Consider the following 19,561-nt stretch of genomic DNA (forward strand, 5'->3'; position numbering starts at 1 on the left):
CCGATTACAACAATGGGTGGCGTATCCTCTGTTCTTAAAACTGAATGAAATAACGTGTTAAAAATGTCAGTGATAATTGGCAAGGAAGTATAAAGAAAATTTTTCCACTGAAATTGAAGATCAAGGCAGTCTGTATCTAGTTCTCAAATCTAGTAAGACTGAATACTGTTTCTTTGCAAGTTCGCATTGCAGTGTGTAAGTGCTTGTTTCGGAACCCGAGTGCCATGATTTTTTAAAAGTAATCGGCCTATAGATTTAAATTTTAATAGGAATAAGAGACAAGGGACTGTGTTTAATTGTATTGAGGGTGTTAGTGACTCAACAAATAGTGAATCATCCACCTCAAGCCTACAGAGATGTATAAAAGGAGGGGAAAACTACCAGCACACAGAAGTAAAAGTCTGCATTCACTCGTAAGTACATGGACAGCTATTTGAAATTTGGTTTCGTACAGTGCCCTGACACTGACCAATTGCCACGACCTCAATGTGTTATTTGTGCTACTGTTCTGAGAAATGAAGCTATGAAGCCATTGCAACTTACTTCGACATCTCAATCTCAACACAAAACATTCCAGTCTAGTCAACAAACCCATTGAGTTCTTTATGCATAAAAGAGATGCACTTAAAATAGTAAAGTGGAAAACAACATAATTAATTTTACATCATTAATTATGTTGTAAAAGATTATAGATGTAAGGTTCTATCCCCAAGCTTCAGCCACTGACACTTTGCTTCTGACTGCATCCTATTTAATATCATTACAGATAGCTGAATGTATAAAAACGTGTTCTATTAGCGAATAACTCATTATGCCTTCTTTGATTGCTGCTTGTAATGAAGTATTAGGCCAGTCTGCGGCAAGTAAACTGAAAGACATTTCATTGTCGAATGATACAGATATCATATACAGAAACGCAACTCATCGAAAAAATTAAAAAATCAAAATTGTTTCATTACAACTGGACGAATCTACAGATATTCAGAACAACAGCATTTTACTTACATATGTATGATATATTGATCATGATGAAAGTGACATGAAGCTCTGAAACAGCCTTCTTCATGAAGCATTCCCAAACTACAACCTGCAACTCTTAAAAATAAATTTTTTTTTTTAAATAAATACCCCCCCCCCCCCCAAGCAAACTTCCTTCTATCTTCGTGTGTTAAGGCTTAAGTGCTAGGTAGATAATCATGTTGGAGGTTTAATGGAGTGTTTGACAATACTACGAAAGGATTAAAATATATTTCAATGCTTCTAATATTTTAACTGTCACTGAGACATCTTCAGGGAGTACAACTAACACTTGTAACATGCACAAAGGCAACACATGTATATGAATCTAAAGTCCTTTGACACTTTGCTGGTTAGGTGGTGTGCCCTCTATGGGCATTTGTAGGAGCCTAGGATGTGAATTGGGATCTCTGACAATTAATATTTTCTAAATTTTGGAAAGTTTCTTGTAACCATATTGTTTAAATTTGGTTGATTTCTGAGTTTTGCTGCAGATTCCAAGAGCAGTCTTTCTTCTTTAAAGTTGGTGGTTTCTTCTAGACAATCCTATGAGTGGTATCCAATATATGGTCTGCAAGATCAGATTGACCATGGTTGAGATTATAGATGTAAGCTTCTATCTCAGTCCTCATCTGCACACCACACACTGCAGTAATGTGCTTATAGGTCTATTGAGCTCTCTGGTATTGGATCAAAATATATCTTTTTATTGTGATGCATATATATATATATGTTGTAAAATGTTGATCATGTAGGTGGCAAAGAACAAATGTATATGGAAATATATATAGAGCAATTATAGTATTTAATTGATACTAGACTAGCTTGGATCGTTGATACGCAGCAGAGAAATTCCAAGACTCAAACTAATTTTTCTTTCTGTGTGTGTGTGGGGGGGGGTCCTAGATGCATAGTGCAAGAAAATACTAAAGAAAGGCATGAATAATAATATTTCCATTCCATTTGAAAATTCGAAGGTATTTATGTCAATTGAAAATAGTTGCAAATGTATAAAAAAAATGTATACTTTTTTCTGAAATCTTGAACCTATTCTCAGATTCCTGCATCAAAACGGAAAGAAAGATAGCATATTTTTCGCATCACATAATAATGTTAAAAGTTTAAGATCTTATGGGGCCGCACTTGGGCCACAGGTCTGTTCAACCCCTCATCTACACATTATCTAGACCCCTGGTCTAGATGATGGCAAAGATTTTTCAGTGAGCAGATAAGGGCAGTTAATTTTTTCTATTGCTTGAAGGCAGGCTGTATGCCATACCTGTTTTACAATTCATGAGATTTTGTGCGCGCCAGATCTAGGGAATGGCAATTGATTTCTTTTGTGTTCTGAACTTGAGGGGTGAGAGTTTGGGTGATGTGAAGTATGGGAGTCCATTGCTTTGAGATGGCCAGTGAGTTTCCATCATCAGTTATGATTCTAGGATCATTCCTTTTGCTCAGTTTTGTGTTGGATTTCCTGCATGCATGTGCTTAGTTGTATTTCTTTGTGATCATAATGGTGATCAATGCGAAATTTTGGCATAGTAGTTTATTAGCTAAATAAATTTAGTTAGTAATTATTATCTCTAGATGTTTGTTTTCTCCATTAAACTTTTACATGAGTGATAATTGATATTCAAGTATCCATCACCAGACATACCAAAACAAAGGAAATCATGGAAAATACAACAAAGGAAATGGCAGAAACAGTCAAAAGAAATAGCAAGAAACAGAACAAAAGAAATTATGAGAAAGAGGAATTGCCGGGAAATCATACATTGAAGAGATTACAATGAACCACAGGAACTGTATGTTAAGCATGCAAAGTGACATCATGAAATGCACAAAGATATATGTAGTTAGTTGGTTGATGTAAGCTATTAAAAATAAGTATTAGCAGTAAGGAAGGATTTTATTGTGTTTATTTTGTTACTAATACTGGTTTTTAAGTTTGTGCTATTAAAATTGATGGTATTTTGTATAATTGGTGTGGTCGTTTGTTAGGATGTTATAATCTCTATATTGTATCCAGTTGTATTGATCATATGTTGTTGCCTAGCCCACTACTATTTAAAGACTACACTATTCATAGCAATGTTGAGGATTTCATAGATTGCTATGCATGTGGCATGTGTACATCCTGTGGTTTAAAAATGTGGCAAATGAGGAATGAGAATGCATATGTGTGCATGAAATTTATGCAGTATGAGGCACTAGGAGACATGAGTATTTTGATCTTGGGATTCACTAGCAGCAGCTATAGTGCTTTGGAAATGGGTGAATGCCAATTTGTGGATGCTAGTAGCATGTTAGAGGGTAAAGAGAATGTGAAAGATGTATGTACAGATGGAAGGCATGATGACTGAGTTGAGGAAGGTGAATAAAGAGATCAGGAAGCATGAGAGGTTCACTAGCATGAGGAGAATGAGTAGATATGAGAGAGTGTGAAAGCAAGGAATAGAGAAATGTGAGAGAGAGAAAAATGGGAAGCAGAACATGTTTTTCTGTATCATGTAGTATCATATATAGAGTGCACAGACTAGAGTGCCTGAGGAGTGCTTGCAGAACAATAGCGAGTATGACAATGGCAGTGAGGAGGCATAAAAATGGGTTGATATGAATGACCTGAGAGATAGTGTGAAATTGTGTAGTACAAGATTTGCGGTTGTGGTTAAGAATAGTGCAGCAGAAATGTGTCTCAGAGAAGATAATGAGCATGTTATCCCCGTATGATAATGTAGAGTGGAGAAGTGCAGTGATAATAAATTTCTCCACTCTGCATTATCATATGTGTAGGTAGAGAGGTCTGTAATATGTGGAGTACATTTTGAAGATAGAAAAGAAATGTATGCAAGAGATATATTACATTTAAATGCAGGATGCAAACATTTGGAGAAACTGTTGTTTTCCAGACAAGTGAATGTGTCATGGCAGAGAAACTGGAAATGCAAGCATGGGAAGAAGCAGGAATGACATCATGTGGGGGTAGTGGCCTGAGAAATTAGTGTGCATGACTTTACAGAGCCAGGTGGGATGTGAGGGGAGTAATAATGGCTATAAGAATACTGGTGGTGCACTAATTTTTCTATGTACAAATGCTAAGAGCATTAGGAATAAAAGGGAATGAGTTTGTGGAATTGATTGACTTAGTCCCTCCAAAGATTGGTGAAACTCAGTTAACTGAGGAGGATGTTCTAATAGGGATAGCGGTGGAGTATTACTCATAAGAGATGAATTGAACCTTCTCAGCATGGAGACTCAGTGGAAATAACACTGTCTTTGAGAATATATGATATGAGATGTATGTTTATAAGACAAGATATCCATCATCATCATCAAATTCCTGCCATGTACCCTCAAGGGGTGTACAGGATATGACAGTACTACATGAAAAAATTACATCATTACTAACTTCCTATCTACAATTTTCCTCCAAATCAGTCTGTTACTTGTCAAGACTCCAACATTATCAGATCTTATATTTCTATCGTCTAAGGCACTTTGTACCGTATCAATCCACCAATATCTTGGTCTTCCTCTGGGTCGTTTTCCTGCCAACCTGGCAGAGAACACTTGTTTTGCTAATCTTTCCTCTCCCATTCTATTTAAGTGACCATACCACCTGAGATTAGCTCTGCTAATGCATTCCTGGATGCTGACAATGTCAAGTTCAATGTTCTTTCCTAATATCCTCATTTTTAATATGATATTGACATTGATGCCATCTGTTCACGCCTCTAATCTTTCTCAGGACTCTCATATCTGCGGTCTCTAGTCTTTGGTCAAGTGTTTTACTTCTGACCCAGCTCTCAGATCCATAAGTTAAAACTGGTAACTGGTTTGAACACTGTCTTGTATACAGCTAATTTAGTGTTCTGACTAATTTCTCTCTTATTCCATATGAATTTATTCAATTGACTTCCCACCATACCAGCTTTGTTGATTCTGTTGTCTATTTCCATATTTAATTTACGATCTTCACTAAAAATCGTGACTAAGTAGCTGAAATGTTTTACTTTTTCCACAGATTCTCCATTCACAACACAGTTGACATTTTCAATGATTCTACCTATTTTCATTGTCTTTGTCTTTTTATTGCTGACCTTCATACCATATCTATTACAACAGCTATTCAATTTAGTCAGAGAATCTTGCAGACTTATTTAGAAGTATAACATCATCCGCATAAACCAAAGAGCTGACATTAACATCTCCAATTTTGATATCAGGTTTAATACCACATTCCTTCATAATGTGATCCATATAGATAATGAATAACAGAGGGGATAATGTACATCCTTGTCTCACACCAGATTTAACATTAAACCATCTTCCTGTACTTCCTTCAATTCTAACTGCTGACTTACAACTCAAATAAAGACTAAGTATTGCTTGATATAACGCCCCATTGACACCATATAACTGCAGCGTATTGAATAGCTTCTCTCTTGGCACCTTGTCATATGCCTTTTCCAAATCGACAAAACTTAAATACAGATCTTTGTTATATTCCCATGCTTTCTCGACTATTTGTCGTAAAGTGAAGATCTGATCCTGACAGCCTCTATTTGGCCTGAATCCAGCTTGTTCTTCACCAAGCTTTTCTTCCACAATTCTTCTCAACCGTTTCTCAAGTATACTTGCATAGATCTTGCCAGGAACACTCAGTAGGGAAATACCTCTGTAATTCTCACATTCAGTTGTATTTCCCTTTTTATATATGGGTACTATGAGAGCTCTACTCCAATCATCGGGAATCCGTCCCTCTGTCCAGGCTTTCTGAACTATGCAGTGCAGCCACTGTAAGACTTTTATACCACCATACTTCAGCATTTCTGGTCGAATATCATATACTCCTGCTGCCTTTCCACATTTCAAGCCTTTGATGGCTTTTTCTACTTCAAGTATGGATATGTATTCCTGACTGCATGCCTGGTCAGTGTTTTTTATCACTGTGCTGTCATCACTGCTTGTTTCATTTAGCAGTTTTTCAAAGTAATTACTCCATACTTCAAGGATATCTTTTTCTCCTGTTTTCATGTCACCTTTATCATCTCTAACTCCTTTTACAGCACTCTTTCCTCCATTTCTAAGCTTCTTCAACAACATCCAGAATATCATACCACCTTCTTGATATTTATTTTCTATGTTCTTGCCAAAGTCTTCCCATGACTTTTGTTTAGCTAGTTTTACACAGTGTTCAGCTTTCTTACATTTGTCTCTGTATTCTCTAACATCACTTATTTAAACAAGCTGACTTATTTGCCAGGAACTTTTGATATGCTTTCTTCTTTTCCTTCACTGCCTCTTTAACTTCCTGTGTCCACCAGGGAGTTGTGATTTTTTTATCCTTGCACACAACCTCCCCACATGCCTCTCTGGCAGAATTAATCAATGTTTTCTTCAGAGTTTGCCACTGAATCTCCAAGGTTTGATTCCTGTTCTCAAACTCTTTCATTTTCTTTTCAATAATCTTTCTGTATTTTAGTCTACAGTTCACATCTGAGAGCTGCTCAACTTTTATTCGCTTTAAAACTTTCTTACATGTTATTCTTTTCAATATGAAATTCAGTTTTACCCTGCTCAAGACTAAATAGTGATCACTTCCAATTTCAAATCCTCTGTACACTCTGGTGTCCTGCACCAGGGATAAAACATCACTATCAACAATAACATAGTCAATGAGACTTTTCTTATTCCTAGCCTCTTCTCTCCATGTAAATTTGTGCACATTTTTATGTTGGAACATGGTGTTAGTAATAACCAGTCCATGTCTTGAGCAGAGATCCAACAGATATTTGCCATTATTATTAGCTTTGCTCTTTTCTCCAAATTTTCCCAAAATATTTTTGTATGTCTCACAATCATTTCCTACTCTGCTATTTAGATCCCCAACAAGGACCAACTTTTCCTTTTTCATTGTGTCAGTTGCTTTTTCTAAAACATCAAAAAATTCCTCCACTTCTACCATATTAGAACCTTCTGTGGGACTATAGGCACAAATAAGTCTCATTGTCCAGTTCCCCATTCTCATATTTGCCCACATTACTCTACTTGAGACTGACTGCCATTTAAGAAGATTAGCCTCGTATTTTGTGTTGAATACTATGACTACTCCTTCTTTTCCTTGATTGTCATTGCCTGAATATAACATTTTGTATTTATTGCTCAGAAAGATCTCACCAGTTTTGGTCTTTTTTGTTTCAGTCACCCCTATTATGTCAATCTGGTACTTATCTAATTCCTCAGCTAGCTCCATTTCTTTGCCATTCAGGCTTCTTACGTTGATAGTACCGATCTTTAACTCTGGTGATGTTGAGTTGGGGTTTGTTTTCAGATTTGTTCCAGTAGCTGACTTTTCGCCGTTCGCCCTGGTTCCCTGACGAAAACAACGGGGGCCTTGTTTAACCGGGCGACACCCCAGCCGGCATGAAATTTTGTTATGTTATACCATCATTTTTTATTTTGATTAACCAATAAGAATACAATTTGGTCGGCTAAATCCCAAATTGCTAGCCCATCCTCGTTCGTTCAGTATCCAAATAGATACCCAACAGGGTGTACCACGAGAAGGTGAGGATTGGACATTAGGTCAGAAGCCCTGGTCGCCTCTCCGCATTCCTTTAAAGGCTATGTGGAGGTCTCCTCTCGGTTATACAGCTTTGACCTTTAAGCACCCCGACAAGATATCCAATTGGATCTTATTATAGATAAGGGAATATAGGTGATGAGCAGGAAATGTTAATGCAAATTAGTTTTGCAAGTGCAAAGTGAGTAATCATTAAGGGGGGACTTCAACTGTAGTAATATAAACTTGGCAGAGGAATTGATATGCAGCTGGGGGGGGGAGAGTGCTGCCCTTTGGCCTGGGAAAGAGGAACACCTGCCCCAGGCCCTGAACTTTAGAGGACCTTGCATGTAACAAACAAAAAATAAATGTATCAAATAAAAGATAAATATTCAGAATCAATTTTATGGAAAAATAAATATTTTGGAAGAAATGTATAATTGTTTATTCCATTTATTGCATAATGGATTATGTATAATACCCAGACATAAGCAACAATAATCATATTCAGTTAGTATATAAAAAAAAAATTATATTTTTTTATGTTCAATCATATAAAAAACAATGCTTTACACATTGATTTTTGTTCTTATGAAGATATATTTGTCAAGGTAGGATATAGAACTTATTTTATTTAATACAGGAATACCTTGTATAGCATGGTTAATTGGTTCCAAGAAGAGTCCGTGCTATGCAAAACCGCGTTGTTCGAGGTCTATTTATAAAGGTTTTCAATTTAATTTGTTTATTACAAAAATTTAGGATAATAAAGATCTTTAAAAATGAAAAAAAAAATGTTATTTTTATTAACTGAATAACAAATAAAATCCTTTTAATCTGATATAAAAGTTGTAGAAAACAAAACAAATATTGCTTCAAGTTTAGCGTACAGTAATTTACTTTTTACTAAAGTAGTCTTTTAGTGTTCGTTGAACCATCCTTGTCTTCTTTGTCTCTTCAAGTACTAGATATCTGTAGCATTTGATGGCATCAAATGCTACAGATATCTAGTACTTGAGACTAGATATCTAGTCTCAAGTACTATATCTAGTCTCAAGTATCTAGAGATCTAGTACTTCCGACTTTCTCATAAATGCCGACCCAAATTCGGGTCGGCATTTATGAGAAAGTCGGAAGCTTCGTTGATTTTTCTCACAAAAGTTGAAAGGTCAGCAAAGGAAAATTCTTCAACCATGACATCAGTGGGTTCATCTTTGTCTTGTTCTGCTTCATAGGCTTGTTGTTGTTCCAACTCCAAAAGGGTTTCATCATCCAAATCATTTGAATGACAATCGATACATTCGTTCACATTGTTACAATCAAAACTTGTAAAACCAAGATCTTTGCCCATCTGCACAATTTCTGTTGAGATTTCTGTGTTACAAAAGTAACAAAGTCCATTGAACAATGCGGCAAGATATTATGCCATACGGCTCTCATGTTGCTTTGAGTCACCTCTTGCCAAGATTCATAAATATTTTGAATGGCATCTTTTATGTTAAATTTCTTCCAGAATTCAGTCAAAGTCCAAGAATCTTCTGCTGCAGCTTTAATAGCTTGAGCAAAACTTCGTCTTAAATAGTAAGCCTTGAAAGTGGAGTAATGCCTTGATCTATCGGCTGCAGAATTGGTGTTGTGTTTGGAGGGATAAAATGAATCTCGACATTTTCATCTAAGTCAGTCAATAGAGTTGGATGGCCTGGCGCATTGTCTAATAAAAGAAAATTTTTAAAAGGAATTATTTTTACAATAGCTTTTAACTTCAGGGCAAAAACAAGTTTTAAACCAGTCTTCGAAAATTGAACAAGTCACCCACGCTTTTTTATTAGAACGGCAGTGAACAGGTAAGTTGTTCTTTGTAAAGCCCTTAAGAGCTCTTGGGTTTTCCGCTCTGTACACTAGCAGTGGCTTCAATTTTAAATCACCTGATGCATTACCTCCTAGTAAAAGTGTCAATCGGTCTTTTGACACTTTATACCTAGCTTGTGTTTTTTCCTTCTCTGCTAGAAATGTGCACGATGGCGTTCTTTTCCAGAACAAGCCAGTCTCTTCTGCGTTAAAAATTTGATCATCTGTGTAGCCTTCCTTCTCAATAAGCTCCTTCAATTCTTTGGGAAATAATTCTGCAGTTTCAGTGTCAGCACTTGCACTTTCACCTTGAATTCTTACGTTATGGAGTCCCATTCGCTTTTTGAAACTGCAGAACCACCCGCAACTTGCTATAAAAGTTTCGCTGGTTGTACCTCCTTCATTTTCGCTTTCATTTTCTTTTATTTTGTCATATAAACTTGTTGCTTTTGCCTGGATTATCATTTGACTCAAAGGAATCTTTTTCTGATTACAATGTTTAATCAAGATCATTAGAAGGCATTCCATATTTTCCATCGTAGACGATCGATTTCTCGTGATCACTTTTGACATATAAGAAGCGGTGCTCGTTCCATGTTGTTTGGTCTTTTCTTTGCTCTGAATAATTGTTTGTACAGATGACTCATTCATTGAATTCTCACGTGCTATTTTAGCAAACGAAGCACCATTCTCGTGACATTTTATAATTTCAAGTTTCTTCTCTAATGTCAACCACTTGCATTTTTTTGTTACTCCAACAGTGTCTTCTTTGTTTTGTCTCTTTTCACTCATACTTAAATGATAAAAAAATATTAAATACTAATATTAACGTAAATAATAAAATGCCGTGGGGAAAGAATGTGTCTACGTGAGAGCCAATTGAATAACTACTGCATGTATGTGGCTCTCGACTGTCACTTGCGGCGCCTGGGAGTCGCCGGTCAGTGTTGACAATGTTAGTGTATGTAATAATAAAAACCGTGTTAGACCAAAACCCGCGTTGTTCAAAACCGTGCTATACAAGGTATTCCTGTAGTTTGTTAACTTGAGTAATGTTTAAATATTTAGACACATGGTATGCATGCTTCCATTTGTACCCTGGACCCTGCAGGTGTTAGGGGAGGGGCCTGAGGGAGTGAAGTTTTAGGATTTCTCAAGGGACAGCTGTTTTAGGCAGCATGTTGTGGAGAGGAATGCAAGACTGAGATGTCATACTTGCTTTAAGTTGGTGAGATTGACCATGTAGTCCTGACTTGAAGGATAAATAGGCATAAAGGTAGAAGGAATTTACATAGAATTGTAAGGCAGGCAACTATCATAGAATTAGAAACCATTTTGCAGCAGTACAACAAATGAAAGAATTTGAAGGAAGAGAGGTCAGTAGTCCATAGGAGATACTCGAGGAAAATTGTTGATAACAAAGGCAGATTTTATTACCATAAGTGAAGAAGATAGTGATTTGGAGTCAAGTAGATGACTAGGTGAAAAAGAGATTATGGAAGACAAAGAGGTGGAGAACAATTGCATGAGGGCTAGGAAAGTGATGGGAGATTCCAAAGGAGTTTTTACTTCTACTTGCCATGCTACATGATGAGTAGAAGGAAAAGTGATTGTGGACAGATTACTTTGCTTGATGGAGATGGGACTCGGTGACCAATGCAGTTGATGTAGTTGAGCTATTCAGTGATCATTTTATTAGTGTTGCTGTCCTTTATTTGTAGAGGGATATGGAGTGGCAGTGTTAGAAGTGAATGAAGAGGATCTTATCTAATCTTGTTCTCTTCTACTTCTTACTCTCAAACCAGCAGAACTCTGATTAATATCTAGCATTAAAAAAGAAAAAAAGTAGTGCCTTTAAAAATAAAGCTTAGCTTTTATTCATTTATAATCTTGCAAATTGGTCATCACATGAAGCTCATGTTTCAGAATATTTCAAAGTTTGTATTTTTCTTAATTTTTAATTTTTTTTTTCTTAATTAATTTTTTGCTTTAGGACTGACCACTCCAGAACTCTGGAATGGCAAATACAGAGAAAGGTTAAGGGAATGTGCTTTGCTGAGCTTAGCAGATCTGAAAAAAAGAGTGATATGATTAATACATTCAAACTGACACACTTTACATGTTTTTAAATTTTTGTTTCTTATAAAGATATATTTGTGAAGGTAGGATATGGAACTTATTTTATTTAATAGTTTGTTAGCTTGATTTAATTTTAAATATTTAGACACATGGTGTGCGTACTTTCATTTTTATACTCTTGCCCTGATGAGAGAAGCCTATTAGTTAGATATAGGGAGGTATGGTATTAGGTAATAGATTGGAGACCAAGAGGTCCTCTTTCTAAATTAATGAGGGGGAAAAGATTTTACTCCAACTTTGAAAACTTTCACCATTTTCAATGTTTTTCAGAAATAATACTAATACAAATGAACCAAAATTTGCTCCATTTTTAATTCTTGGTAGAGTATCCAAGATAAAATTTTAATGGTATGCTTTCCTCCTCCCCCTACATTTAAAAATTAAAATAGGTAAAAGATTGGTTCTGATAAAATAGTCATTCATTATGCTATAAATTAAAGATTTATAGATACCAAGAAATTATATACTTTGTTTAATCCTTTATCCAAGTGTAAGGAAACAAAGTTTGCACCTGAAGTATCTTCAGGACTGTGGCAACTCGTGGTAAAGATGGTATGACTTCACACCACTTGCCTTAGCATCCCATAATGCAAAGCACATCTCCTTGCAGACATGCATAATGAGAAGGGTCACTAACCGGACCGGTTTCGACCTTTATTGTGGTCTCATCAGTGGGAGCCAGACCCAGAGATGAGGTGATACCAAGGTTGAAGTAATGCATTTGTTCATGTTGGAGGTTTAATGGAATATTATCAGCAGTGAGAAAGGATTAAAACTAATTTTAATGCTTCCAATATTTCGTCTCAGTCACAGACACCTTCGGGGATTGCAAATAACTTTTTGTAACAACATACACAAATACAATACAATGATAAGTAAAACAAGTGAGTGAAACTAAAGTCGTATCTAGGTGGTGTGTCCTCTAGGACGTTTGCAAATGGCCTTGAATGTAAAGAGGGATCTCTGATAATTAACGTATCCATATTTGTTTAAATTAGGTTGATTCCTGTGTGCAGATGCAGATTCAAAAAACAGTCTTTCTTTTTTGAATTTACTATGGTGGAGCATGGTGGTTTTTTTCATGTGGGTTGTATCCAAAACATGGTCTGCAAGGCCATATTGATCATAATCATGGTTGCAGATGTATGACTTGTGTTCTAACCGAATTATTGCTGATCTGCCTGTCTGTCAGAAGTAAGCCAGCTTACAGGAACAAGGTACTCTATATACTCCAGGCACTGAGAGAGAGAGAGGTGGGAGCTGCTCTTTGGTGGAACCGATAAAGGTAGTAAGTTTACAGTGGGGCTTAAACGCTGTATGGAGGTTAACGACCTGGCTATTTTTTCTGATATGGCACGGATGTAAGGTATGGTGATGGCATTTCTGAAGTCCTTCTGAAGAGATGGTCAGGGAATATGGAAGGAATTGATTCTTTTTTTAATTCTGTAATCAAAAAGGTGCCACCTTTTGGCAACTCGTATATAAAAATATGACTTCTGCATTATTTCAACCTTGGTATCACCTCTGGGTCCGGCTCCCACTGATGAGACTGCAATAAAGGTCAAAACCAGTCTGGATTGTGACCCTTCCCATAATGCATAACATTATACATGTCTGCAAGGAGATGTGCTTTGCATTATGGGATACTTAGGCAAGTGATGTGAAGTCATACCATCTTTACCACGAGTTGCCCCAGTCCTGGAGATACTTCAGGTGCAAACTCTGTTTGCTTGCACTTGAATAAAGGATTAAACCAAGTATATAATTTCTTGGTATCTTTAATTTATATCATAACCAAGTGAAAAACTTTCAACAACTAACTATCTCTAATCCAGAGTCATTCATTATGCTGTAAGGATGCTACTTAGAATTCATCATGTAATAAATTTTTACCATAAAAATTAATTATTCCAAAAAGCAGTTTTTATTTATTTATTCTTATGGCAAAAAAGAATACGCTGCAATTATAGGTCATTGTCTAGTCCAGAAAGCCAATCCAGGGCCTCATCCATCATGTGGATGCCTTGGTCAGTCGTTTACAGTATGAATGATAATCTGGGCTATAGGAGAACAGTCACAATAAGGGGGGTCTGACAGTTTCCATTTGTATATATGTAGTAGGTAGCCACATCTGCCCTGGTTAGTTCTGATCCTGTTGACAGATGACCAAATCTTCTTAGGAAGAGCAAAACCAGGGTGCAGAGCACAGGGATCTTCAACCAGGAAGCTATTTGTTGGGAGATGTTGGACCAGTGTTCTCTCCACGTGTCAAATGTTGATGGTAAGGCAGTTGTAGAGAATTCATACATGGACCAGAAAGGATTCCTTGATTTTGGGTGAAGACTAGGTGGATTTTTGAGACTCCAATGCAGGGTCAGGAGCGGGTTGCTCATTACTTTATTAAATTCTTTAATCAAGGCTTGTCTTCTTTGTATATTGGGCGGAGCAATGTTGGATAGGACAGGCAGCCAGGGGAGAGGAGTGCTTCTCAGTAACCCACGAATTGTGCACATGGTAGAGTTTAGCTGGGTATCTATGATTTTTGTGTATGCACTTTTTTCCCAGATGGGGGCACAGTATTCTGCTGCAGAGAATGCAAGGGCTAGTGCAGACTACCTTAGGACTTCTGCCCCACAATCCCAGGTTGTTCCAGCAAGCCTTGAAATGATATTTCTCATTTTAATTTTGTTGAACAGGTTGGTGGTGTACCTTTTATAGGTTAGGCTTCTGTCTAGACTCACTCCGAGGTATTTCGGGTGAGGCTCATGTTCTACCATCTTCCTGCAGAGAGAAAGGTTGGGGTGTCAATTTGCCTCTGCATTGTTTAGGCCAAATCTAACACAGTTTTTGTTGAATTTGGCTTCAGGTAGCACTGCATGAAGTACTCTTCTAGGAGGTTTGTGTTCAAGGTTGTTTCTAGGTTGGCAAAGGAGGTAGACATGTAGGATTGCTAGGTCGGTGCATATGTATTTGCTCGAGCTGGTATGTGGTATGTCGGACATGTAGATGTTGAAGAGTAAAGGGGCTAACAGAGCCCTGTGGAATGTGGAGGGATCCTGGCCTGCTCTTTTTTCCACAAATATCGACCTGGATCTTTCTGTTCGAGAGAATGGATTTGAAAAGCTGGAAAGTTTTTGGCACCTTATAATATTGCTAGCTTTATGAGGAGGCCCCTGATCCAGACTGTCATAAGCTGATGTTAGGTCAATGAAAGTGACTCCGGGTTTAAGTTTCTTCTGGAAGCCTGCTTGTGTTGCCAGGACCTGGTCACAACAACTTTTCAGCCTGAAGATTGGTCAATCAGGAGTGCTCTTTCAATGAGTGGTGAAATTCTTTTAAGGAGAATTCTTTCAAAGAGCTTAAAGGTTGAGCAAATCAAGGAGATAGGTCATAGATTCTTGACATTATTTGGATCTTTCCCCGGTTTGGGCACAGGTATTATTTTGGTTTCCTGCCATAGTTTTGGTCATTCTCCAGTTGTTATAATTTTTGAGAACAGGGCAGCCAGCCATGTTTGACCTCATTGGCTGAGATGTTTGAGAAACTCTGGGAGGAGACGATCCACTCCTTCAGTCTTGCCATTCTTGGTGGGTTTTGGCTTCCTGTACCTCTCCCAAAGATACTTGGCGTACAAGTTCAGGAAGCTTGGGACCCATCTACAGGTTTTTTTCTGATGGTAGATTGCATGGTTACTTTCCTTGTAGAGCTGGGACGTATCTTGGAGGTTTTCAGTAAATGATTAGCCATTTGGCCTGGAGTTATCTCTGGTGGTTTATATGTTGTTGGTTCTGCCCCACCTAATTTTCTCAGAAGTGACCAGTTTTTTCGGCTAGTTTTCGTGAAGTCAAGTTCATGTAAGGTTGAGATCCATCCATCCTTTCTGTTTTTGACAAGCATTGCTATGAGCTTCTTTGCAGCAGTTCAGTCTTCAGTTTCTTCATATTTGGCTAAAAGTTCCTCAGCTTCCTTGCTCCAGCATGGGATGTACTGTTTTCTGTAGCCTCTGGGAATAGAGGCTTTGGCACAGGAAGACTGTCTCAATCCCCCCTCCCTCCCCAAAAAAAAGCAGTTGATTTCACACAAGACAAGACCAGTTTTTTCGGCTAGTTTTTGTGAAGTCAAGTTCATGTAAGGGTTGAGATCCATCCATCCTTTCTGTTTTTGACAAGCATTGCTATGAGCTTCTTTGCAGCAGTTCAGTTTCTTCATATTTGGCTAAACGTTCCTCAGCTTCCTTGCTCCAGCATGGGATGTACTGTTTTCTGTAGCCTCTGGGAATAGAGGCTTTGGCACAGGAAGACTGTCTCAATCCCCCCCCCTCCCCCCCAAAAAAACAGTTGATTTCACACAAGACAAGAAGGAGAGTGCTGGTAGGAGTTGCTTCTGGCAGTACTGTAGATCCTGATCTTACTGCTCCCCTCATCTTCTCTTCTGTTTTCTTTTCTCCTCTCATAGTTCAGATATAAATTTTTGCAAGTGATTTGTTTTCTCTCTGAATGTAATGCATATCATATTAGTTCTGTTAATGTTTTTGGCTTAATAGGTAATCTTATAATAAAGTTTATTATTATTTTTATTTTATTTTATATTTTAAAGCATCTAATACTATGTGGTTTTTGATATGTAAGAAATACATAGGGATGTTGGCAGTCGTCTCCCCCCCCCCACACACACACACACTCATTAAACTTCTCACTCACATTACTGGGAGGTGTCATCCCTTTAATGTGTCCCTGTTGTTCGGAGGTTTCTAGTTATTCGGTGAGATCAGGGAGGATTAAGGGAAACAAATCTGCAAAGCATGGTGAATAAGCAGAAATATGATGCAATGATATGGAGATGCAAAGTTAGTCAAGTTATGAGATCTCAGCAAAAAAAGAGGAATGAAGAGTTTTTCTTTATAGTGAAACATTCTGCCTGGGAGCTATGAGAGAGAGAGAGAGTCAATTTTAGGTACAATATGATCAATGTTAATGGCTCAGTGAAATCTATTGTGGTAAGTGGTTGAATGGAATCTCCTGGTGACTCCATATAATATATGTAATATATCCTAGATCCAATAGAGATTACCTGTTTTGAGTTATTGCTAATTGTTATAAAACATATAACATGATTTTCATGAAATAATTCATCATCAAATTCCTGATATGTACCCTCAGAGGGTATACAGGATATTAGGATAGTTATTAGATATATGAAGAGCCAAAGGCTTCAATTCAGCGACATATAACTTGTTTAAGTTAAAGGATATTACATCCCATATCGTTTCTTAGCCGAATAAGAAACTCAAAGAGTATCATGCCAAATATATTAGAAACTATATAAAGTTCGGCGATTCAGAGCGCAAGCAAATACCTGGATACTGCAGCATCTGACCCTAAAGGTAGTGCAAGCTGAGGCAACTCATGTCTAAGGTGGAGCAAGCTCCGATCACTATTCTTGATATTTACCCATAATGTGAACTTAGCTCCCAGGAGCTGTATTTCTGTTCAACATTATGAGAGAAGGTCTCATACCCAGACCGGTTTCGACCTTTATTGAGGTCTCATCAGTGAGTAGGTAGACCTAGTTAAAATATCAAGTTTGTAGCGAACAGAACTTACAGCCCTTCTATGAGTATTGCCGAGAGGTGTCCTAATAAATTATTAGATATATGAAGAGCCAGAGGCTTGAATTCGGCGACATATAACTTGTTTAAGTTAAGGGATATTACATCCCATATCGTTTCTTAGCCGAATAAGAAACTCAAAGAGTTTCATGCCGAATATAGTAGAAACTATATAAAGTTCGGCGATTCCAAGCGTAAGCAAATACCTGGATATTGCAGCAACTGATCCTAAAGGTAGTGCAAGCTGAGGCAACTCATGTCTAAGGTGGAGCAAGCTCCGATCACTATTCTTGATATTTACCCATAATGTGAACTTAGCTCCCAGGAGCTGCATTTCTGTTCAACATTATGAGAGAAGGTCACTACCTACTCAATAAAAGTCAAAACCGGTCTGGGTAGTGACCTTCTCTCATAATGTTGAACAGAAATACAGCTCCTAGGAGCTAAGTTCACATTATGGGTAAATATCAAGAATAGTGATCGGAGCTTGCTCCACCTTAGACGTGAGTTGCCTCAGCTTGCACTACCTTTAGGGTCAGGTGCTGCAGTATCCAGGTATTTGCTTACACTTGGAATCGCCGAACTTTATATAGTTTCTACTATATTCAGCATGAAACTCTTTGAGTTTCTTATTCGGCTAAGAAACGATATGGGATGTAATATCCCTTAACTTAAACATATTAGGATAGTACTACATAAAAAAAATTAGATCGTTACTAATTGCCTAGCAACAATTTTTTTCTTCGAAATTCATCTGTTATCTGTCAATACTACAATAGTATGAACTCTTATATTTCTGTTTTTCATGAAATAATTTGTGACAGTTATTTAAATCAAATGTTTTTTAATCTATTTCAGGAATACTGAACAGACTAGGGCTCTCTTTAATAAACATCATCCAACACATGTAATCCATTTAGCAGCAATGGTGGGAGGTTTATTTAGGAATCTAAAATACAATTTAGATTTCTTGGTAATTTTTTTATTATTCAATGAAATTTACTTGCTTTTCATTGCATTTAAATTAGAAGTTCCTGGGTAAAAATATTATGCATATTTAAATTTATAATAAGTAGAATAATAATTATTATAATTTATAATAATTAGAATAAGTGATGTTTTTTGCATCATTTATCCTGTATAAGATTGTTTGAATATATATATATATACAGGAAAACCTTGCTTAACATGATTAATTAATCCATCAATTAATGTATGCTAAGCGAATACAATAAACAATAGGAATAATTATAATTCATCCATCAGTTAGTGTAAATTTGAAAAAAAAAATTTATAAGCTATATTAAAGGATAAAATTATCAGATCAATTGCTTAAATTTTTATTTGATGTCTAAACATTTGATTTCAGCTACTTTTTTACACAAAAAAAAAAAAAAAAATTAAGTAAAGATGTTGGAATAATGCTCGACTTTTTTCATCTTATCATGCAATTTGCGATAGCTGGCTATCACTTTACCAAGATTTCTGTGGACTTCGAAGCTTCGTTCCATATCAAGATCAGCATCAAACAAAATTTCCTTAGCATGCTCAATGTGATTGAAAACTAGCTCAAGTTCTTTTACAGTTAGCTTCTTGGTCATAACATTCTTGCCTAACTGTTCTGAATGGGAATGAAGAAGGTTTTTCCTCTAACATAATTACTTTTCTTCTCTTTTTATTACTGCTGATTTCTTTATCAGTCTTTCTCTTTTTCTAAGTTTATTAAAAAAATTTTCCTCATCTCTTCCTATTTTCATTATTTTAGTTTTACTTAAATTGATTTTCATTCCAAACGTTTTGCACTTCTTCATTTAAAATTTTTATTTTTTTTTCCAGTTGTGCTTTAGATTCTGCAAGAATAAGAATACTGACAAGAAATTATATATTTTTTATTTATTTATTTATTTTTAATATTGCATCCCTTACACAGAAGGTCAAAGGAATAACTATAAACATATCAGTGCCATGTGAGGAGTCAGACAGAAGTGTATCCCCCTGCTCCTCTACCATTTTTTTTTAATACTGAGTGGTTGAAAATGCTTCTTGCAGTAGGCTGTTACAGATGATGAAGGTAGATGGAATGACAGAGGAAGAAGAAAAGCAGGTTTGGTTCATCTGCAATTGCACAGTAAAAGGTGCAACAAAAAGTGGAGGAATAATGTTTGCCAGTTCAGTGGAGAAATGACCACTGAAGTACTGTAGAATAGACCAAAAACATTACATCTGTGAGATAAAGATTGAAGGTAATCTGTAAGAGAGAGGGATCATCTATGAGCTGAATCGCCAACCCTCTGGACATCAAGAATTTTCAGAGAAGTTTTAGGTACTCCACCCTAATCATGTGAGCAGTATTCTAAGCATGAGTAGATTTGGAGTTTGTA

General features: G+C 36.7%; 1 protein-coding gene across 5 annotated transcripts in view; it reads left to right on the plus strand.

The window, feature by feature from the left end:
• Positions 1 to 19,561, plus strand: part of Gmer (GDP-L-fucose synthase-like protein) — a 135,889-nt gene that overhangs the window by 23,238 nt on the left and 93,090 nt on the right. For all 5 annotated transcript variants that reach the window (XM_090404896.1, XM_090404900.1, XM_090404899.1 and 2 more), the window contains exon 3: positions 18,039 to 18,153. In XM_090404896.1, the coding sequence (XP_090261022.1) occupies positions 18,039 to 18,153 (115 nt within the window). The remainder of the gene's footprint in view (positions 1 to 18,038; positions 18,154 to 19,561) is intronic.

The sequence above is a fragment of the Typopeltis vanoorti genome, chromosome 15 (genome assembly GCF_054136105.1).
Source record: "Typopeltis vanoorti isolate ZY-2024b chromosome 15, IOZ_Tvanoo_1.0, whole genome shotgun sequence".
Lineage (NCBI taxonomy): Eukaryota > Metazoa > Arthropoda > Arachnida > Uropygi > Thelyphonidae > Typopeltis > Typopeltis vanoorti.